Below are 23943 nucleotides of genomic sequence, written 5' to 3' on the forward strand. Positions count from 1 at the left end.
GCACAGGGTTGTTGTGACCCAAGGGCAGGACCTGACACTTGGCCTTATTGAACCTCACACCTTTGCCCTTGGCCCATCAATCCAGCCTGTCCAGATCCCTCTGCAGAGCCTTCCTGCCCTCCGGCACGTTGACACTCGCACACAGTTTGCTGTCATCAGTGAATTCTGCTGAGGGTACAGTCGATCTCATACAGATCATCAGTAAAGATTTTAAACACGATTGGGCCAAATACTAATTCCTGAGGAACACCACTGGTGACCAGCCCCCAGCTGGATGTGACACTGTTCACCTCCACTCTCTGGGCCTGGCTGTGCAGCCAGTTTCTAACCCAGCAAAGAGTGCTCCTGTCCAAGCTGTGGGCTGCCAGCTTTTCCAGGAAAATGCTGTGGGAGATGGTGTCAAAGGCTTTGCTGAAGGTCAGGTAGACACATCCATAGGCTTTCCCCCATCCACATGGCAGGTCACCTGATCATGAAAGGAGATCAGGTAAGTCAGGCAGGACCTGCCTTTCCCAACACTATGTTGGCTGGGCCCAATCCCCAGATTTTCCTGCATGTGCTGTGTGATCACACTCATGATCTATTCCATCCCACTACAGAAGCTGACGGGCCTGTAGCTCCCTGGATCCTCCTTCCATCCCTTCTTGTAGATTGGCTTCATGCTGGTCAACCCAGATCTCCCTGGCTGTCCAGGACTGATGACAAATGCAGAGCAGCTCAGTGAGCTCTCCTGCCAGATCCCTCAGTGCCCGTGGGTGAATCCCATCTGGTCCCATGGACTTGGGTCTAATGGCTCACAAACAAGCTGCTCACTACTCCCTCCTGGATTACAGGAGGTCAGTGCTGCTCCCTGTCCCTGTGTACCAGCTCAGAGTCTGGTTGCTCTAAGGATAATTGATCTTTCTGTTAAAGACTGAGGCGAAGAACCCAAGTACCTCAACCTTTTCTTTGCCCTTAATGACAATGTCCCCCCATGCATCCAATAACTAATGAAGATTCTCCTAGACTCTTCTTTTGATGTTAAAGTATTTATAAAAACAATTTCTACTTCACAGTGGTGGCCAGATTGAGTTCCAGCTGAGCTTTTACCTAATTTTCTCTCCTACCAAAGGAGATCCTTGACCTACCATCATCCTTGTACTCTTCTCGAGTTGTCTGCCCCTCCTTTCAAAGGTCATAACCTTTTTCCCTTGAGTTACAGCAGAAGCATCCTATTCAGCCAGGAGGAACAGGATGACCAGGCTGGTCTTCCTCCGGCACACAGGGACAGTCTGCTCCTCCGCCTTTCAAGATTTCCTCTTTAAAGCATGGCCAGTCTTCATGGGATCCTTTTGTTATTAAGGACAGTATTCCAAGGGAATCTCTGAACCAGTGTTCTGAATATGCCAAGGCCCACCCTCCAGAAACCCAAGGCAGAGGTTTTGTTGTCCCTGTTCCTTACTTACCAAGGGTTGGAAACTATCATTTCACTGTGCCCAAGACAGCCTCCAACCACCATCTTCCACCAGCTCTTTTCATAAACAGCAGATCTATAAGGCCACCGCCCCTGATATGGTCATGTTGTAGTTCAGGAATGGTGTTCCCCCATTTAGCACTTCTACTGAAACACTCAAACCCATGCACAGCTTGCTCAACTCCTCCCAGCAGGAGGTAGATGAGAATTAGAGGCACAAAAGATAAAGATCAAGGATTGAGATGAGAACAATTTACTGGGAACAGCAGTGAGGCAAGAAATGGACAGTACCAATATAGATAATAATGTTTTGTGCAGGAAAGATGATCAATTCACCGGCAAATGCCCACCCCACGAAACCTGATGTTACCCTGGATGGAAAGGACCCCCATGTGCCTCCCCACCTGTGTAGGTGTGAGGTGGTACAGGATAACCTCCAGGTCTGAGTTATGCCCCTCCTGACTACGGCAAAAAATTACTGTCCTGGCCAGAATCAGGACAGCTCACTTAGCAGCTGTCCTTTGTCTTCCACACACTCAGGAACCTCCTAGACTGCCGCCTCTCCCCTGCTCATGTTTTCAGCAGACATCCCACAAATTAGTCTCCCACAAGAACAAGGGTAGTGATTGTGAAACACCAGCCAGCTCCTTACAGAGCATTTCATTTGCCCCTTTATCCTGTCTGGGTGGTCTGTAACAGACTCCCCCTGGGATGTCTGCTTCATTGGCCTTTCCTTGATCCTTACCCACCAGCACCCAACCTTATCATCACTGCCCTTGAGCTCTGTAAGTCAAAACTCTCCCTCATGTACCGAGCCACTCCACTGCCTCTGCTTGCCCCCTGTCCCTTCGGGAAGAGCTCATGACCATCATTGCAGCACTCCAGCCATGGGAGTCATCCCACCATGTTTCTGTACTGGCAAATATGTCATGGTTTTCCTACTGAAAACTGCAGTTCTGCACAACCACAGTGGCCCAGGCTCACAAAGGAAGTCTCCAGAGACTTCCCTGGAATCTGCCATATTTACAATTGAAAATAAATGTAGAGCCACACGATCCTTTACTTCATAACATGTTCCTTCACTTCAGTAATTGCCACATGCATTCCCCAACAGCTGCAAGAATGAGAATTTAAAATTTAAACATTTAAGTAAATTCACTCTACTGAAAGAAAACATCATTCAAGTGCATTTAGAAGTTCTGCCATAGAATGCTACTTCCCTCTTGCCCCCCAAGGACAGGTCTTGCCTTGGTCTCTGCTTCAAAAGTTGGGAAGAAAAAAAAAGAAAAAAAAAGATGTAGCAAATGCACCTAAGGATCTATCCTGCAAAATACAGTAAATATATGTCAGAACCTCCCAAGAAAGCAGGCAGCTTTCCTTTTCAAAGAGAATTCTCTTTCATGGAATTGTGTATCCAAGCCAAAGGAGAACCTATGTTATTAGACGGCCTCCCACCACAAGAAGTGCTGTTCTATCAGCCCTCTGCCTGCCCATGACCAGGAACTGCAAACCAGACAACAGTTAGAAAATAAGGAGCCTTCCTCCTCATGGATGCAGAAAAGCTGCAGGAAGTTCACCTCGATTTCATCAGCGCAATCAAGTACAATGATACAAACTTATCTTTTGACCAAGAAGATACCAATTGTTGAACTGTTGCTATATTCCACCCTCAGATCTAGCATAAAGGCCAAAGCCTTCACAGAGCTTCTTGCAACTGAAAAATATAATGCTTCACACAATCTGGCAACAGACTGTTCATAATTAGCATTTATTTGATTTTAATACAAAATACTGTTAAAAACAAAGTAAAATTAAAAAACAGGTTAACACTACATCTTCTCGTAAGTTAATTCATGGCCACACACAGTGCATGTCTTTTTATATGTATCTTCATCAATGTTTTCTTCTGGTCCATATTCATGTTCATGGATACTGGCTTGTTTCTTCCATAAACTACTCCTCACAGCACGGCGGAGTTCTGGTAAAAAATACAAGAAAATTTTAAAATTTTAATAAATCTTAAATAGCATTCAATAAAACTCAAGTAGCCAGCTTCCTGAGGCCTACAAATGACAATATGCTTGCTGCCTGTCTTCCACAAGGTCTGGGAAAGAATCTGCTCTTGCAATAACAAGTTCTGACTTGCCTTGCAATCCTCACCTTGTTTGCATAATTTAAAGGCCAAGAACTACACTGTCATGGGATCTCATAGGCAAAGATTTTCCATCTGGACTAAGGATGAGTTGCTTGCTGCTTTTTCACACAAAGCCATTCAAAGTTATCCAAAAGGGGTCGGTGGAACATAAAGGAAAAGTTTTTATAGAACACCTCATTTATTTTACATGACCAAGAAAGAGTCATTTTCATTCAGGTCACAGTAAGCCTCCCAAATGACTTGGCATTCTCTAAGCTTTATGCCCAATAATATGAGTTGCCTCTGCAGCATCCGCAGTGAAATCTGCGGGTTCTCTAGAGCGCACAAGCTGGCAGCAGGGCCCAAGATATTATCCGGATGTTGCAAGAGGGTGGCAAGAATACTGAACAGCAAAATGTGGTCACATTTTGAGCCAAGCCATTCAGGCTGCAAACTTTGTCACGTTAAGGCCTGTGCTTGCACTGAACTCTGGCATCTCGGCTACAGTCTGCTGCCAGTCCTTCAGCGTGCACAGCATCAATGGCCCGGACAGGGGTTATTTGTGCAATCCCAAGTTCTGCCTCCTTCAGACAGCCCTGGTACAGCCAGCCTGGGCTTTCTGCCCTTGTAACCACCACCCCAAAGCAAAGCATAGATGCTATAGGTGGTACAAAAGGTTCCACCCATCAAACACTCCTCTAAATAATACTTTAGAGGAGAAAAAAGCCGTAGAGCAATTTGCAGTAAAGACAGCTGCTAGGAATACTGTGAACAACAGAAAAACCCATTTTCATTACAGTCATTTCACCTGAAGCCTATCACAGATCTGTAACGCACTGCTACAAAAATTAATGTCTTCCACTAGTCAAAAGTATCAGAAGCAATCCATGGCACATTCCAGGTCATACCCAAACATTCGAAAAACATTATAATGAACCATTGCAATTGATTTCTGTCACATAACGTCCACAAAGCAACAGGGGAATTAAAGTTGGAAGGGACCTCAAGCCCTGCAGTCCAACACTGCCCAAAATAGTAACCTATGAAGTCACACCAGACTGCTCAGGCTCACCCCCAATCCTGAAAACCTCCATACTACCACACCGAGTATTTTCTCAATAATTTATTCAGATGCAGACACAGGTTTAAAGAGAACTGTACTTCCCTTCAGGTACTGAAGTATGTAATTTTAATGCTTTACCTTTAACTTTCTTGTCAAACTTCTTCTGTTTCATCTTCTCTCTGCTATTACGGCGGAGCTCCTTTGCTTCTTGCAAGGCTTCTTCACTACCCCAGACTTCAAGTGAACGCTTGATTACCTACAGGATGGACATAAATGCCTTTTTTGTTTCCTGAAACGATAAAAGTAAACTATTCTAACTTACAAATTTAATTTTTCCCTACATACACAAACTAACCAATCTTGCTCTGCTTCCCACCTGTCTCTGCTTGTCTCACAAAAGACTGCACTCCTTCCACCAAAGAGGCGACACTGGTCTTTAGTATCAGCTGAATGTAACTTAGGAAAGCTTAAGCCCAGCTCTAGTTTTGTCCATATTTTACTAAAGCAGTATGATGGCTATCAAGTACCAAACAAGAAATGCCAAGAGCCCTGGGAAATCCACTTGCCTTTCCTGCCGCCTCTGCAGGCAAAGCTGTGAACGCAGCTACAAAGGGCCACAGACAGCTGCAGCTGCCCCGTGCACTTCAGAGTAAAACTGAAGGGCCGTGTGCTTTGTGACTTGTAATTGTGCAACCCACTAAAGTTCTGCTCAATGAACATCTTTAAAAAGCTCTCAAAACCAGACATTTCCACAACTTGGACTGCAACCATTTAACTTTAACAAGCTATACATAACACACTTAGCTTTGACAAAACCATTCAGGTACCAAGTGACAACCAAAGCTGTATAAAGGTTAAAAAATGTCTGAAACACACTCAGTTTCTATACCTGTAGTTTTAAATAAAGTTTCATTTCACCCCATCGTGAATTATGAGGGTTTTTCTTCACAATGAATCTGAGTACTGGTTCCCTCTTGTCTAAGTCACAGTCTTTAAGCAGATACTCTTCTTTTGCTTCTGTCCTTGTTATAAGCTTATGTTTATCTTCAACATCTCTGCAAGATGTAAAATAATGATGAGAAAGCTACACCCTAAAACCACAGGTTATTAACATCTAAGTCCCCATCCCTTCTAACATTCCTGAAATACAGGTAGCCCTAATACCCCCAGTTTTATATGCATGCAAATAACTTTGGATTCCAACTGCTTAGCTAAACTCCAGACTAGATTTACTGAAATTAAGTGTTTTAAAAATTCCCATTTCAGCAAACATACACTGAGAAGCCTGCTCTTCTAGAAAGGCTTTTCTTCTATTTTCTTACAATGAAACTTAAAATGAATAATTTCAGGTATTCATCTAACTCAGATGCAATCCAAGAGGACAGACGCATGAGCCTCACATGGTCAAGAAAGAAAGAATGTGTAATGTGAGACAGTTCAGATCACCTGAGAATATACACACTCCATATGGTTCTAGATACCAGAAACTGATTAGCAACACAGAGCATTTTCTGTAATGCAGGACAGTAGGCAGAGAAACCATAAAAAAAGGCTTTAAAGACAGTAGCCTTTACCAGATAATGAAAAACTCTGTAAGCACAGCAGCTTTTATGAGTTAATGGAAAAAATTACATTTACGCAATCCTGACTGAAGTACAACTTGAATCGCTGGAGCCAAAAGATCTGCCAAACACTAAGTGCTAACAACGGTCATCAAGGAAGTACTGCTGTAAATGTAGCTGTACTAGAATTCAAAGTTCACAGTTACAGCTAATGCACCAAGGACACTCCAGCCATCAGCTACAAGAGCTCAGACCAAAGACTCCACAAGCTCCAAGCTCCTTTCCCTACCTACTGTAACTGCTGAAACAGAACTTTGCCTGCAATGACTGCGAATTGCCTACACCACGTGCACAACCCTAACCACTCCCTGCAGTAAATGGGAAGGCGCCCAGAACAAGCTTTTTTTTTCATTCACCCAATTCATTCTTACACACATGGGCAGCTGGCTGCTGCAGTTGGTTTCATTGCCCTGGTTATCTTGATGGCTTTTGGAGCGTTTTCTGTGTTAAAAGATAAGAGCTTGCTCTCCCTCTCAAGGTCAAACTCCTGCTTACCTCGCAGGCCAACCAGTAACCTCCCATGGGGGCTCTGCCCTTTGGCTGCTGTACTTCCAGCACGCCCATGCTGACCAAAGTACCAACTCCACTTGAGTTAAACACTGGGACCACAAACTCTCTCCTAATCCCTGCTCCACTTCAGAGTGGGTATTTGTGTTGCATCAGGTTTTCAAATGGCTCCAGTCTGCAGCCAGACATAAATTTTCACACTGACAAACACACCAACTGCTCTCACGACATCCCATTACCATAATGTTGTATGAAAATCCACTCATGTCCCCTGTCCTAAGGCAGGCTTATGAGACAATTTGTGAATTAATTCCATAATGGAACTTGCACAGGGTATCAAATTAAATTTACATTTTTTTAAAGTTACTGAAATATGTCTCTCTTGCTGACAGTCTCTTTAAATGACTGTAACTCACTGAATTATAGCCAGCAATCTTTATGTAAAATAAGTGTTTTTCTCTCCTGATTATTTGTAATACCTGCAATTATCACATGTTGCCCAATCAAAGTGCTGCATAAGGTAGGAGTCCATGAATTCTTTGCCACAGTCTCCACAGATGAGATAGTCAAATTCTAGCACGGGTGCTAATGGAAAGAAATATTTTTTAAAGGGACTACAATGATAAAAACAAGCATCTAGAATTGGTATTACAGGCAATTTTACTAGAATTCACATAAGCATATTACAAACTAGTTTCACTCTGTCCAAGTTTTTCAGAACAGTACAGTACACATTCAAACCCATTACCACACAATTCAATGTCTGTTGGAATGTTTTCTCCCAAGTCAAGCATTAAGTACTTAACTTCAACATTTAAATGTGTATTTAACTTAGCCATTGTTAAAAAAATTCTCCACACTTCTCTCACAAAGCGCTTTAAATCCTCTCCTGCCACTTCCTCTGTTCTGACCCTCCTAAAATATGCCCTGATTTACAGGGGACATGCGGGCAGAAACGGGAGGAAGCAGAGAAGGGATTCAGTTTGAAGAGGGTGGCTAGAGCAGGAAACTACAGGAGCCGCGCTGGAATCATAGTTCTCTCAGCTCTGCTCCAGTTTTTTTCCTAGCTCAGCCACACCTGCCTCTCCCTAAACGAGCTCAGTGGAAGCCTGGGGCAGTTGGCAAGGTTCTTGTCCGTTCCAGCTGGCAGAAACGGAGGTGGATGGCCAGAGAGCTGCTAGGAGTGGAATGGGGATGGAGCTCCACTACAATCCTCTCCCCAAGCCCTCTCAGCACTGCTCCAAGCCCAGACTCATCTCAGCGCCAGCCACTGCTTCTGGCCGCATCCTCAACGGGCGGATCACCTCCAGCGTCATCACCATCTGCTTTTATGTTCCACAGGACACTAAGAAACACCGATTCGGGCAACAACAGCTATAAGGAACATTCCTTGAACAGAACATCGGAATTCTATCAGAAAATTAACATTTCTATACAGTTTTGAAATCCGAAAGCGAGGCAGTGCAGTGAAATTTTAGGAACACCTGGAGCAGAAGATTAATGGTTAACATGCAGCACCATATATTTTAATTGCGTTTGCATTTATAGCAGATCCGATCCAGCAAAGACGACATTTTATGTAAATTCAGTCCTACTAGCGACAGCCGGATGCTCATTACTTCACAGTCATTTCATACTCTTACATCACATTCCATCATTTAAGGCAGTGCTCCCGAACACGAAGACATTTTATTAAGACAATGACGTTATGAATTACACAGCAAAAAATACGCCCAGTGTAAAGGCATCCCAGATCTACTTAAATTTATTGTTAAACATTAGCCCATCTAAAGAAGCAGGGCTGCTAATTGTTTACACCGTTAATGAAATCTGGTGCTGATTTCTAACAAAGAGATACACTGCACCAACAGCTCCGCAGCTGATACAAGCAGAACAAAGCAAGACAAAGACAATCCCAGAGAAGAAAGTCGATCTATTTTGGGACCCTTACTTCTCCATTTGCTTTTTTTGGGGGGGAGAATATCGCAAGGCAATGCGCTGAAATCCTCCACCGAACGATCAGTAACTTGGCGCCAGCACGTTTTATAACGATAAAAGCTGGCACTGCAGCAGCGCTCCGGTCTTGGCACAAACCACATAAATCCCAAAATTCCCACAACCGACGAAGTCGCGAAAATTTATGCTCATGTCGGTCTTAAAACTCAAATTCCCCGAAAGAAATAATGGATATAACATTAATGGGGGAGAAAAAAAAATTAAAATGTGCTATACCCAAGGGCACTGGTTGTGTCCCACTTCCGCGGCTTAAAATTCTTCATTTTTAATTACCCCGCATTTGCTATAGCCGATTTAATGCTGAAAAGAATCGGACGCGCCACTAATCGAGCACATCCAGAAAAACGTGTGAAGGAGGAAAAGGGATATCAGCAATTACAATAAAAGAAAAAAAAAAAAAAAAAGGGGAAAAAAGAAAGAAAAAGAGGGTAAGAAAGGAGAGTAAAAAAAGCCCGGGAAAAAAAAAGGCGCCCATCCATCCCGCCCCGCTGGCGCGGCCGGAGCCGGCTCACTGTCGCCCCCGCGCCTTCCTGCCCTCCCCCGCCAGCCCCGCGCACGCGGCGCCGCCTCCTCCCGCCGCCTCCCCGCCAAACCCCCGCCGCTCCCTACACGCTTTTTTCTTAATTACCGGGTGGGTGCACGATCTTCTCGCCGGCGCCGCGCTCTTCCTTCTGCTGGCTCTCCTCCTCCTCCTCCAGGAAGAATCCCCCTCCCGTGTCCACGACCTTGGGGAGGGCCCGCGCCCGCGCGCCGCCGCCTGCAGGAGCACAAACGAGGCGGGCGCTGCGTTAAAGCGCCGCCGCCGGCAGGGGGCGCGCGCGGCCGCCCCCACCGCGCTGCGCGCGCGAGGCGGGGGGCCGCGCGGAGAGCGCGCGCGTGCAAGAGCCCCCCCCTCCCCCACACATGTGGGGGGAGGGGGGGGCCCCTCGCGCGCCGCGGCGGATTCTCCCCCCCAACCCCCACCCCGCTCCAGCCACCCTACCGCACTATCACCCCCCCCGCCGCCCCCACCGCCCCACGGCCGGCGGAGCCACCCTTTCCCCACATCTTTCCCCTCTCGAAACCTCCCCCCTAGAAAAGAGAAAAAAGGGCGCGGGGACTCGCCCGTTCCGCCGCCGCCGCCATCCGACCTGCGGCAGGGTAGGGCCGGGCCGCCAGCCGCGCCTGCCGCAGTGCCAGCGCCCGCTGCCGGTTCCGCTCGATCTTCGCCAGCGCCGCCGCTGAGAGGTGCGGCCGCTCGCCCGCCGCGGTCAAAATCTTCTGCTCCTGGTCTTGCTCGTGGGCCGGGGCCGCGCCCGCCATGGCGGCGGCGGGAGCGACGGAGCCCCGTGGTCCCCCCCGCTCCGGCTGCCGCTCTCGCCCTTCCCCTCGCCGAGCCGCCGCCGCACTGCGCCTGCGCAGGGCGGGGGGCGGGGGTGGCCACAGAAGGGGCGAGGCCGCCCGCGCAGGCGCGCAGCTACCGCCCCGCCCCTCCTCGCGAGCCGCCAGGGCGGGGGCTCCGCCCCGCCGCCGCCGCGCGGGGCGCGCCGGGAGGGCGCGCGAGGGGGGAGGGGAAGGGGGGGCGCGCGCGGCCAGGCGGCGGGGCGGGGCCCGCGGCCCGCGTGGCGCGCGAGGGTGGGGGGCGGGGGGCGCGCGCGGGCCGGGGTGGGGGCCGGTGTCGGCCCGGGGGGGGCGGCTGTGCCGGGATCGGGACCGGCACCGCGGGACCGGGGAGGGGACGGGCTGGGGGAGGGGAGCCGATGATGACCCTGCGCTTTCTGCACCGTCCCCCGCCTCGGGCCCGAGCGGCCCCGTGGAAAAAAAAAGCCATAAATCCCGCCCCGCCCGGCAGGAATTCCTCAGCAGCGTCACCCAGCAATGCCCCTTTTGTCCGCCCGGCCCGGCCCCGCCACAGCCCTGCGCGAGGCTGGTTCTCGGCCGGAAACGGCCCCGGCCACGTTTTCTGCCCTGAAAACTCTGCAGGAGCACTCTCCCCACTCCCTGCTCCTCCTGTTCGCGGCCCGCCGTGTCCCAGCCTCGCTCGGCACGGGCAATAAGCGCTTTCTTAACAAAATCCCCGTCCTGCCCTTAATGGTTTCGCGTGTTCTGTGCAAGGGAGGACAAATGGAGGCTGCAGCCTCCCTTACTGACGAGGGACGCGCAAATGGCTTTGTCATGCAAATGTGGCTCTAAGCCACTTTCATATAAAGCCACTTAATGCCGAGCAGCCAGTGATCCTCGCCCGCCCGTCAGGCAGTGCCTGCCCTGTCCTTGAAGGAGCGGAAATGGAGGCACTGGCACAGATGCGTGCTCCCTGCCTCCATGCTGAAACGGGATGACCTCAGCACGCGGAGAAACCTTCCTTCCCCCCCCCCCATACAACGTTCTCGTCCCCCCCCCCCCCAAAAAAAAAGAAAAGAAAAAAGAAAAGCTCGCTCTCTTCCGTGAAACTAAACTAGTTTCCTGCCAACCCTCCCTTGCTGCTCCCAGAGTACGTCCCTTGTGCCTCTCCGTTCAAATGCCCGCGGTAATTACCTGCATGGATTGTGTTTCTCCTGTGTCCTAAAACATTTTATTTCTTTTTAGCTTGTCGTCCTCGCTTGGCATTAACTTTCGACAACAGCCAGCAGAGTGTGCTATGAACGCTGAGAAAAGAACATCCTGCTTCTGGGAAATTTATATATATATCTCCATATATATATATACACATATATATATACATACGTACAGAAATGCAGATGAAGACATTTTAAGTGGTTCTAATACTTGCATGAGTGGTAGGTAGCTCCTCCTGTCAATTAAAATACTTCTCTTGTCGCAGATCACAGAACCTCTTCCTTAAAAATTAATAACCAAGTCATACTAAACCGTCTGCTTTCAGCGAGATTGCTTTCCAGTGTTTGTATAAAGTTGGAAAAGTGCCACAGTGGAGATGTCCAAATACGTTTCACAGTCAGAGAGAAGGATCTAGAACACAAGGTATTTAATAGATGAAAATGCAAATCGTAACCCCAGCGTACAGGAAGCAGCTTATGCAATTATACAGTATGAGCATACGTTTCTCCAACCTCATTACTCCCTTTTTTGGACTGACTTACTGACAGTGGAGTTCCAAAGAGAGCAATAAACACAGTAGAAACAAGTGAAATAAAAAAAAAAGATAGAAGAAAAGTGTTTACTAGATGCCTTGGAAATGGAAATGTTTGCTTGAAAAGCAAACACACGTATGTTTGGATTCCTTATGCTATTCTGGTGTCTCTTCTTCCTTGTTTTGTAGGAGCAGACATTTAGGGAGGAGTGAACTGAGTTGTACTTGTGGGGTAGCAAATAGTTCCGTATCATTCATAAACCAAAACTGCCTCAAACCACAGCCAAGTTTGAGACCCTGTGTAAGGGTTTTAAGGGCAAAAGGACATTATTGTTATGCAACCAAACTGGAATTAGGATTAAAAGGAAATCAGAATACATAAACAAAAGCAAATTCAGAGTCAAGGCGTTCAAATAAAATTGGCTGTGGGCCGCAACTATCTATGCAAGTGTTAATTATTGAGTAAAACTGTTTTAGAAATATATACTAGAGATGTTTGGCTTTTTCTTCTTCTCAGGGGCAGTCTGACAGCGCAATCAAAGCAGAATATTCTCCCCAGCTCTGCTTTTGACCAGAATGAATCAAACACAATACTCCTAATTTTCATGGCCAAGAGAAGGTAATTAAACTAACAGTTTTGTATTAGCAAGGAGTTACAAACTATCTCATATGCATTGCTCTGGCCATGCAATAATATTTGTGCTTAATATTAAATACATGTGGCTTAATGCATGCACATGAGATAATAATTGTAATGGTATCTGTGTTTTAAACAGTTTTTCAGGTTCTGTATGCCAAGTAGTTTCAAGTATTCCTTGTATTAGAAGGTAGGCTGTCATTAATTGTCAAGCACAGATGTGCATTATTTCATAGCCAGAGAGACCATCATCAGTGAGCGCAAGGAGCCAGCCGAGCAGTGCTTCACAATTCATCACTCCCATGGAGGAAACAGTGAGTGGCAAGACAAGAATGTTTGCTGACTGTGCAAAACCTTTTTGAGTTAGCAGGGGGTGAGGGTCATCCGTAAAGAATTGTGGGTGATGAGGCAGTAAAAAAGTAGATTAAATACGGAGTAGATAAATGCAAGGTGATGTCATAACTACTCATAACTTTACATAAAAGGTAGGAATACCTGAATTAGTGCTGCCACTCAGTAGTGACACTAAAGTGTGTAGGCCCTGCATGAATGCCATCTTTATGTTTGGAAAAGCAAGGCACATTTCAAGGAAAGGGACAGAACAAAACCAGGAATACATTTGTGGCACTCCAGAAATCTGTGGTGAATTTGCACCATGAGTACTGTTCCCTATTGCATTTCCTTAGAAAGTAAATGCTGGAACTAGAAAAGAATAACAAGGATGCTGGGCTGTCTGACTTTGTGTCCCTTGAAAGGGACAATTGAGATTTGGAGTTCTCACCAAAGAGGGAGCATGCATGAGGCCTGTCACATCCTGTGTAACTTGTGGATGCCAGCTGACTTTCTGAGTACAAACCATCAGATTTGCAGTAGCAGGAGCCCAAGTCTAAACAGGCAGGAGGAGATGGTTCTTCGTTCAGTGCCTTTCTGAATGGCATGCTGAGTACAGGCTGTTTCTCTAGGGTGCAGGGAAGACAGGCCAAGTATTTGGAAGAGGACTGTGTTGAGAGTTAATGAATGAACACCCCCTCACACTCAGGAAATTCCCTGAGCTGAAAGCAGTTGGTAGCTGTGGGAGTGTTGCAGAGAAGATATCATATATTTGCCTTGCTTTTCCTCTTCCTTTGACGTTTGCCTGTGGCCTGTGGTGGAAACAGGATGTTGGACTGAATGGGTTCTTCATCCGAGGCAGTACACCTCTTCCTCTGTATTCATGGAGGATCACACTGAGCCGCATGATAGCAATGAGCCTGTGCAATGGGGTCTTTCCAACCAAATTCACTATTCAGCTGGGACCAGGACTTACTTACGGAGCAGCTGCTGACCATGTATTTCTATTTTGCCTCATGATAAACTTCTTTCTCTGTGTTCTCAAAATCTTAGTAGCAATATGCATACAGCTGCATTGCAGTTGCACACCTACAACCAAACCGTCCTTTTTTCCTTCCTCAGTAGCAAATAATCGTTCCATGAGAAACAGACCTAAGTCTTACTTTTTTGATGAGTTTGTCTTTTGAAGGGGCAGCTGTGGACAAAAATCTCTTTACTTTTCTCCCCACCCCTCCCACCTATCCCTCTCCCTCTGTTTGATGGCTCATGTGGTGGCATCAATTTTAGCCACATTCGAATTCAGTAGCCAGAAGCTGACTGGCCAATATACACAGGATGTTGGGCTGCTGCCTCTGAGCATGACTAAGGCATTGGATTTTGTCCAGCGATTTCAAATGATTTTTGAATGGGAGAGAGCAGTTCAATTGCGTCCTTAGGAGCGTAGGGCAAAAAATACCATGCCCTTTGTGATTTTGTTTCCATCCTGTTTTAGCTCTGTGGACCTATTTCTTATGTTACCTTTAATAAATAAATAGAGAAATATTGTTGGCTGCTTGGTGAAAAAGCGGCATGTGACCTGTGAAAAGCAAAGTGAACTTGTTAAAACCAGATAGTGTACCTGCTTGGATTTGTATGTTTTCTTTCTGAATTCACCTATGCCATAGCTCATAGATCAGGGATACACAGGGAATTGTCCTGTTGGACAGAATGGGACATGCAGAGTAAATTAGGTTTGTCATCTCTCTGAGATTTTCTCCTTTGCTCACTACCTGTAGGAGAGGATTTTCATAGTGATGTGGCCTGTCTTCACGCTCCATTTATTGTACTCCAATTGATGTATGCAATCTTGGTTGAACAGATAGGTAATGGAGTAAACATATAACGTGTTGAATGCCTAAGCAACACATCTGAAACAAACAGGTAGGCAAGAATCAAAGTGCAATGTTTAGAGACAAAAATTGGCATTGTTCTCCGACAGGAGATCTTAATGCAAGTTTGTTATCATTTTCTCATTACAGGAGATGACAGAATTTGAAATTACAATGTAAGTATCTTTTATTTGCTAGCATTGTACAAGACTTTTCTGTTTTAGTCATGAATAGGACTTTAATATGTTGGCTTTTAATATCAATAGAAAACGTTCATTTCATATCTGTGAACAGGAAAGTGTTGATGGCCACATGATGAAAAAATGCTGTTTACTGTTTCAGAGATTGCTGCAAAGCTGACTGGACACTTTTGCTATTGATTGGCAATCCAGAAAGAGAAATCCTCCTCCAGTATTTTACCAGAAAAAGCCATCATTCTCTTTGATGCACATAAAGAGTGGGAAACTGTAGCAAAAACAGTAGACAAGTTATGTAACTGTGGTATGGCAACCTTTGGTGATTTGATAACTTCAATACAAAGGTCAAAAAATACTGAAGATAAACATGTATTTTTTTCTGAAACTAAGACACTAGGATATTTTTCTTACCCCACCAGTGGCTGGAAGAGGAGATTTTATAGAAATGGGTTTGAGGACCTGTCTGAGCTGTTCTAAAGTTGAGCTATTCAGGTTTTGGGGCCTTTTTCCCAAGTGTGCAAGGAATAGCCACATATGATGTAAAAGGGATCTCTGTATTGACAGATTTATTCTCCCTCCTAGTGTTTCCATATGGACAGTTATTTAATCCATGCAAGAATCTTTCCTGTAGCAACTTAGAAACATCAAGAAACTTTGGTAAATGCTTTAGCACTTTTTTGTTCAATTAAGAGCATCTCACGCATTTCTGAGACAGAAAATAGGTACATCATCTACTATAATAGTTTCAAAGACATGAGCTTTAGTAGTATTGATGGTGAAAGGCTGAATGTTCTGGAGAGAAGTTCAAAAATCAGGCCTTGATGTATTTAAGTATTTAAACACATGGGGAATGTAAGTATTTAAAATTCTTCAAGTTTCCACTTTATATTGTGCAGTATGTTATACTTTTTTTTTTTTTTTTTCTGAGCCATAATATAAAGAGATTTTTTTACTATTTTTCCAAGTCAGCCTGACTTGTTCCTGTGTGTAGAGGACTTGGAATGGAAGACCATAAAACAGCTGACTAATTCTGCTGTAGCAAAAAAGTCATGTCCCAGTTACCAGTGTTTAAGCAGATGTGTCTCTTCTGGTCCTTGCACATCTCTGCAAAACCTGTGGTGTCATTGTCCACAGGTTTGATCAGTTCTCTCTCCAGTTGGTTTTCCCAATGTTAGCTACAAATGCATGATAAGTTCATCTCACAGTGCTGTCCATATGTGCCTTCAGGCCCAGTCCTGCTTTTCAGGACAGACACTACCAGGAGCTGTGAGCATTTCAGCTCATTGAAGCATGAGAAGAGAAGGATAATGTGGAATTGATCTTAGTGACTGTGCATTCTAGGTTCACACCAGCCTATCTGTGAGAGAAATGTGGAGCCAACACATGGCTTAAGCCCTGTAGGAGTGCAGGCCCAGTGAGAGGTGCTTCTGAGGGACTGTGCCATCCACAGAATTTGAATCTTTAACGTAATCTGAATGTATCTTCTCAACATGATCAGAAAATAGTTTCTGATCAGGGTCTTGCTACCTCGGTTACTTCAGTAGGCTGATTTTGTTGTCTTAGTTTTGATTGCTTTTTCCCCCCCTCAGTGTGAAAATTTGTCTTTGCCTTGCCAGAAAGAAGAACAGTGACCATAGCAATTTAACATGTGATGTTAACTGATTTCTCTCTTGGTACAGGGAAGAATGGATTCCAAAGGTTTTAGTACCTCTGATTCAATTGAAACTGTTTATGAGTGAAAGAATATATAAAGAATTCCTGATGCCACTCACTCATTTCTTACAGGTTTGGCATATACTACATTCCTGTGTTACTTCCACTTCATCCACATCCATGTTTCTGGCTAAGCTGTGCAAATAAAACTTTTTTAAAATTTGTTCTGTTTGTAGCATAGGTACACTGAGCTTTGCCATTTACCATAACCCTCTTTTTTATTTTCCTTAAAGACCATGATATGCTTAGAGCGTGGGAAGTAGTTTGTGACAAAAAATAAGAGAGGGGGGAAAAAGAAAAGGTTCTTCTCTTCCTGACTATATCTGGAATCCAGTTAAGTGATTTTGGAATGTAGTTAATGATCGAGTGAGATGACCCTTCTGTTGCCAGAGACTGCACTTTTTTGATTTTTGCTCAGTGAGAGTTTTCTTTACATCAGTGGTCACAGTTCACAGCTTTCAGTTTTCAGCATCCTCTTTGAATTTGGAGGCAATGAAATTCTTCACTGCTGAGTGGAAGCATCCTCACCTGTCTGGGAAAGCATCCTGTCTAGCACCCGACTACTCCCTGACTGAAGACCTGACACACTCAGCTGCCAGCCACTGCAACTGATGTACCACCAGAACAGTCCCATGCCAGGAGGGATATGTTACTTTTTCATGAGTCTGCAGGTGCACTAGGTCTCTCTGTCGTGTGCCAGCCTGGTTAAACTCAACCAGCTTGGATTTTCATCTGTTGAGGTTTGGATCTTCCTCAAGTCCCATTTTTTAACTTCTTGTTTTACTGGTTTTGGGGGTGCGTTTTTTCTTCTGAATGTTGCATATTTTCCTAGTTTATGTTTGAAATATTTTTATTAGTTTCAAATTTTTTTTTTTTTTTGTTCCTTCACTTTTCTAAGAAAGCAAGAAAAGCAGAGTTGATGAAGTCTCAGCAGCATTTCATAGATTCATTAACTTTTACCTTGGTGTCTACCAAGATCTGAAAGTGCCTGGACAAATCACCCCAAACATCCATGGTCTCGGGCTGTTTGTCTGTGCTAGCCACCACGTCTCTTCTCTGAGCAATGCAACTTCTCATGGTACTTTCAAAAGTATTGGGACGGGCAATCCCAATGCCTTTATTTTCTGAGTGCATGCCTCCTGCTGTCCACAGAATTGGTCTTCTTGGAAGAAAATGGAACATTTTAGTGCTGTGTAGCACAACCTCTGTTTCTTCTCTAATACACTAATAATTTGAATACTTTCTTTGTTTGTTTCATCATTCCATTAATTGACTTCATACTGTGAAACTTGCTTCCTTGCTCTTTCTTACTTTCTCCAAAGTGATTGCTCAGAACTGCACATTGCAGTAATCCCCTATTACAACATAAAATTGTCTTAGCTGAGGCAGAATCCTGGTTGCAGATTTCCTCATATGGTACATCAGTTCTCTTGACTCATACGTTTATGTGGCAAGTCCCAGAGGACTCACTCAGTAAATAGTATGCTGTCATGGTAGCAGGTAGCAAGAACTTTAGTTACTAACTTAATTGTGCAACATAATGATTAAAGGAAGACCAGTACAATACTAATATTATACAGCAAATTCTTGAGATGTATTCCATGTCTAGGGAGTGTGCTTGGAAATTAAGTACAGATGAAGCATGCTTGCTGGCTACTTAGGATTCAAGGTACTCTTCCTAATCTGCTTCTGTAGAGACTATTTCCATCTGTCCCTTACCTTTAACAGTTTGTTATGCCATAGCTCTCGTATAGTCTAACCAAAACTAACTTGACTGGAGCTGCCATAATATGCTCAAATATTCCCACCTAGTTCTTTCATTCTGACTGTGTTTAATGTTTAATGACCATCAGACATTAATTTCTGTATTAGAGTAAATTCCATACTTAGGCATCTTGAGACAAGTTTTGATTAAATGGAAAGTCTACATGTTCCATGATTGCTTCCGAGAACTGCAACAGTTCTGTAAAGATCAATTCATCATGACTCACTTTTACAGTAGCCACATTGCTTCCTTCTCAAGAAATTGTCTTCATGCACCTGTACATTAATTCCATCCTCTGTTATACTTTTTGCTAAGTTCTCTGGAATGGAGACCAAACTTACTGCTCTGTCATTTTTTGTATCTTTTCTGAGGGTTTCCTTGCCAATTTTGAAAATCGCAAATAAAGGAATGACTGTGCTCTAAGCTGCATGAAATGTTGAAATATTTTTATTAAAGAACATACAACTTTTGGTGAATAAGCAAGATAAAACCTTGCAATTGTGTCTCTTGGGTGGATATAGAACAAATTATGTACAGCACATTCATGTGCATATTTTAATAAACTTTCTGGGTACTATATTGGCATGAGAGACCAGATGCATTAACAGCTTACCATAAAAGGTTTAATTAACATCCATAATAATGACCACAAGAGGGTGCTCTTAATTACTGTTCCGTGAATGCTGTTGGACTTCAATTCTCAGAGCCAATGGGACGACTAATTTTAACACTTACAAAAAATCAAGTGCATTAGTCATAAGTGGAATCTACCTAAGTTATTTGAAACCAGCCATAATGCTTGGTCATATAATCCCCACCCAAATACACTTTCCTCTAAACCGAAGCTAAATCAGACAGGATCTTAAGCCTCCCTTTCATGTGTGTTTTTCGCATTAACACAGCTGTAAGAGAGCAAGAATTTTTGTTTACTTTCGTTACAACTCTCACACCTACAAAGTACATAGCAAAAGGTTTTGTGTTTGATACAAAAGTCAGTTTCCAAATGAAAACACATTTTCGTGATGTCCAGTTATTTTCCAAAAAAGAGAAGTAATTTTTGTGTTTGGTACTGCAAGTACTTCAGCGAGGTTTGTGCACTGAACGACCTATTGAAAAAGGGCTTGATTCGGATTTACATCTTGTTAGTAATTTAATCATTAAAGGTGGACAATTAACTTGCTGCTCCGTCTTGAAAGACATCTCGTTTTCCACTCACAGAATATCATTTTTTTGTGAGCTTTATGCATCTGTTTCTGTGTGTGAGAAATGAGAGCGTATTCATCTCAGTTTTAAAATGCCACTTAAATTCCTGACAGAGAGTGGATGCGATGTTAGAGTGCCACTTCCGATGAAGTGGCGCTTCCCACTTGACGGCCAGTTAGTGGAGTACTCGTGTTAAACATCATTCAATACACAGGTAAGCGCTGCGCTTCACATGCGGCCATCAGACTGCTGTATTTACGCACACATCACTAATCTTTTGTGGCAGTTTGTGCTGAAACCGTAACAACTTCCAAGCAGACCACCCACCTTGCAGTGCAGGAATGCATTTTGCACAATTGACAGACCTTTGAGTTGTTTCCTTTCTTTTTTTTTCCTTCTTTCTTTTTTTTTTTCTTTTTAAAACCTGTTCCTCTGAATCTGCCGTTCAAAGAACAATAGACACAAATAATCGCAGCAACGTTGTGTTTTCTGTGTGTTCATGCTGCTGACAAAAGATCAAGACTAAAATAAGAGATTTTTGCCTCTGTAGAAGTTGAAACTGATGAGGCTTACTCCCGCTGTAAGTCACACTGTGCAGTTTTGAATGAGACAGCCAGCTTCTGGCTAGTTCTTTCCTCTTATTTCTATAAAACTGAAAGGAGGCAGCCCTGAGAGAACAGCAACTGAGGAGAAAGCTGCTGCACTGCTGAATTAACCCAAATCATAGCTATGTCGCTCTGGAGTCACACGTCCATGGCTTCTCCGTGCTTTAGAACTGCCACCCAGCATGGCAATGCAGTGCAGGCTCTGTCCCATCCTTACCAGGGCCTCCAGCAGCATCGGGCTGCCTGGGCTGAGACCTGTGCTGTGCCTATGGCTGTGGCTGGGCTAGGGATAGCCAGCACAGAGTCTCTGCCACATTAGAGATGGCTCTGCTGGCTGATGCTGCTCCAAAATGTCCATTCATTCATCCAGATCAGTACTTTATGTCTATTTTGGCTCTTGTTTGTTGAAGCATGTTTCTCAGACCTTCCTACTGACATTTAAAAAGGTTAGCAAACAGATAAGCAAAATGCATCCTTTCTGTGCGTGCCACAGGGCAAACAGTGTAATCTTTCTGTAAAAAACTTAGTAAGGTGTATCCTTCTGTAACTTTAGCAGCACAGAAGACCTCCAGAAGTCATGGGCACATGCTTTGGTGTTCTCCAGCTGCCAGTGATATCTATCCCTTCAGTGACCTCTGTGTTGGGAGTGTCTGACACCACCAGTGAAGACAGCTGCTGGCAAGATGGTACAAGACCATACAAAAGATTAGGGGCACAGTTCTAGTAAAAATCTCTGGATACCTTATAGAAGCAAGGAACCAATCAGTTAAGCTGAGCCTCAACTGGGTGTCTTCTTGCTGGTTTATAGGACCCTAAAGCACTTGAAATCCTTACATTAAAATCACAGAATCACAGAACGGGTCAGGTTGCAAGAGAGCAACCTTGACTGGTCAAACATCCCTGCTCAGGCAGGGTCATCCCAGAACACATGGCAAAGGATTTTATTCACACAGTTCTTGAGTATCTCTGGTGAGGGAGACACCACAACCTTCTATTATCTTCTATAGAACATGGCTTCATGGTGGAGTGTCATGCACATATTTTCTCTATATTTTCTCTCTTCATACAGCAGCTCAGCTGATTAGCAGCGTATAGGCCAGCTTATGAGAAGACATAGACAACCACCCATGATGAGTTTAATGTAAGTTTAAAGTGTAGCCTTTCTTAAATTTTGGAGACCTCATTATATGGAGAGTGTCTATAGAACCAGGATCACTGATCAAGACTCCCTTTCTCATGCAGAAATTTTGTGCAGGCCAAAAACCAGAATTTGGACTGTTTTTTCAAAAACCAGTATTTCTGAGTGTCCGGTAGACTGTTGGAAGAGTAATGCTGTGTAATGCAGCAATAACCTCTGATGGCACAGTCAATATGCATGCATCCTGAAAGGCAGCCACGATGTGTGCAAACCTATTTTTGCTTGTACAACCAATGAATCCAAAGTGACCTAGAAGCTGCAAAACCTTGGTTCGTGATTCCTGTGGGTCAGCTGCTTTTGCTCAGACAGTCCTGTGTGTTCTTGGCACATGTGTAAAATCCCCCTGTATGTGCTCAGTAAACCCAGGGTGTGTATGTGGTGCTCACTGCGGAACTGCTGCACAACACGAATCTGTTGAGACGTCATCTGGTAGAAATACAGCAGTCATATAAAGAAGTGTTAGTGATTATTATGTTATTACTCCCAACTCAGAGTCTGACTGAGGATGAAAAAATCATGTGTCAGATTTATGCTTGAGGCATTTTGTCTCCAGCCACAGCCATGTTAAGAATCTTTCTCAAGATAACAACATTTGACCACCATTGTGAGGCTGCAGTCTACACATTGCTAGATCAGTTTGAATTACTTCTGGGCCCTCCAGCTGCACAGGAAGAGCATGTGATTTGAGTTTCTTTATTGCAAAAGGATACAGCAAATATACCTTAGTGTGCCTGCTTGAGTAGTTAGATCTGGCCCCTCTCAGTATATTAATTGCTAAAGAATTGTGAATTTGTTTAGTAAATACCTGAGATGTGCCAGAAACTGGGGAAATAAAAAAGCAGAAAAAGAGGGGCATGCTTTGAATTGCTTTCATGCTTACACTTTTCAGTTGGTAAAGAAGCACATGGATGGCATCTCCACATTCCTCAAAGCCCTGTCAGAGGTCTGCTCTGCTTCCTAAGGTTTACTGGTAGTGACAGGAGATACTGTTCAGGACTTGTCAGTGTTGCAATAATTTACACTTCCTTTCCCTTCCCTTCCACCAAGAAGAGCAAATTACAGACAGAAGGGGGAGAAAGAGGGATGGAAAAGTAATATTGTTGTTATTACTGAGAAGGTAGAGCACATTTTTTGAAGGGATGCAGCTAAGCTGGAGATCTGAATTTCATGTGCATATCATGCCACTTTTGTTAACTCCAAGAAGTGTCTCTCTAAAGTGATTCATTTGCTCACTTCTTGCAGCCATGCAAAAATCCAGACTTCTCATCAAAGCTGGTATTTTAAATGTCCATGAGATTGTTACATAGAGTCCATGGGAGACTGCTACAAATTATTTGGATTTGTGTCTTAGGAAGGGCTGAATCACAGGGGCTGCCTGTTTTTCTCCCGTAGGGGTAAACTGAGCTGCTTTCCACTGTCCCCCTGATTCCATGTAGAACAACAGGCAAAATGCCTGTTTTCTGGGCCAAGTTCCACTGGGCAGTGGAAATGGTGCTGAACAATCTGGTGTACCTGTTCCCCACATAATGTGTCACTGAGCTTGGGGAGAACTGGTAGAGATGCTTTTGTTTAATTAGACACAAGAGGGATGGCTTCTGTTTTGTTCAAAACTTTAAAGTATTCCCCAGAGGCCACCACATGAAGGCTGCTGCATGCAGTATTCCAAGGATGATTTTTATTGGCTTCCTGCCCTTACCATGGACAAGGCAACAACTGTGACATTTGTGGCAATCACTGCTACACACAGTTCTTCAATGAGACAGTCAGAAATGTGGCTAAAGGTGCTTCAGCATATGTGCCAGGTACAGCTGCTCCCTTGTGCAGATCCTGCAGGGCAGGCAGCAGCACAGAGGTGCTCTGTGAGTCACGCAGGGGATGGCCGAGCACTGAACCACCCATGAAGTCTATGAGGTGCTGTCATGATCACACATGGAGGACGTTGTTCCCCTGTCAATAGCACTTATGTTTTTGATTAAGTGTGGATGATCAATTCTGTCTTGCAAGGCTGGTCATGCTGGATGGAATATGTTTCCCAAAATCTGACAGAGATTTGTGTCAGGAGACATCTTCTGGAAGTATTCAATACAAGCCTGAGTGCCCAGCAGAGCTCACTACAGGGCTTACACTAGGTCAGGGGGCTCAGGCCCTCATCTGCTTGAGTGCTTGGTACTTTCAAGCACAGAGATTCCCACCACCTTTCTGCAGCTTGTCCCAGGCCTGTACTGCTCTCAAGGCAAGTTTTCTCCTCACATCCAAATCCTTTTGCAACTTGTGCCTCTTCTGCAGGGCCTTCTATGCTGTGACTGGTCACCTCGGCAAAGAGTCTGCATTTACCCTCCCTGTAATGCCCTACAGGCAGTGGGAGGCTGTAATTACACCCCTCCTCAGATGTCTCCTTTCCATGCTAAGCAGAGTAAGTTTTGCAGAATGGACTGAGTCGGGAACATCTCTTCAACACAATCAAGAGTAAGGTAGCCTCCAGTCAGGAGCTGTCAGCAGGTAATCTGAAGGACAGGGCACATATTCCTTAGAAGGCACAAGGCAATGTGCTGATTGGAAGTTGCC

At 44.6% G+C, this 23943-nt stretch overlaps 1 protein-coding gene across 1 annotated transcript; it reads right to left on the bottom strand.

Annotated features, from left to right (window-relative positions):
* Window positions 1-3205: 3205 nt before the first annotated feature.
* On the bottom strand, window positions 3206-10166 carry XPA (XPA, DNA damage recognition and repair factor). The gene is made up of 6 exons (XM_064736346.1): window positions 9926-10166; window positions 9424-9552; window positions 7259-7364; window positions 5540-5705; window positions 4789-4906; window positions 3206-3431 (listed from the first exon to the last, which is right to left on the bottom strand). Exons 1-6 carry the CDS (start codon window positions 10095-10097, stop codon window positions 3283-3285), a joined length of 840 nt encoding a protein of 279 aa, XP_064592416.1. The 5' UTR covers window positions 10098-10166; the 3' UTR covers window positions 3206-3282.
* Between the last annotated feature and the right edge of the window lie 13777 nt (window positions 10167-23943).

This window comes from Zonotrichia leucophrys, chromosome Z (genome assembly GCF_028769735.1).
Source record: "Zonotrichia leucophrys gambelii isolate GWCS_2022_RI chromosome Z, RI_Zleu_2.0, whole genome shotgun sequence".
Classification (NCBI taxonomy): Eukaryota; Metazoa; Chordata; class Aves; order Passeriformes; family Passerellidae; genus Zonotrichia; species Zonotrichia leucophrys.

What these genes read in the sequence shown, in the direction of transcription:
- XPA (XM_064736346.1), bottom strand. Translation starts at nt 10,097, where the DNA reads ATGGCGGGCGCGGCCCCGGCCCACGAGCAAGACCAGGAGCAGAAGATT. An exon ending in GCAACATGTGATAATTGCAG is followed by an intron (nt 5,706 to 7,258) that starts GTATTACAAATA and finishes TACATCTTGCAG; the next exon opens with AGATGTTGAAGATAAACATA. An exon ending in GTTTGACAAGAAAGTTAAAG is followed by an intron (nt 3,432 to 4,788) that starts GTAAAGCATTAA and finishes ATTTTTTACCAG; the next exon opens with AACTCCGCCGTGCTGTGAGG.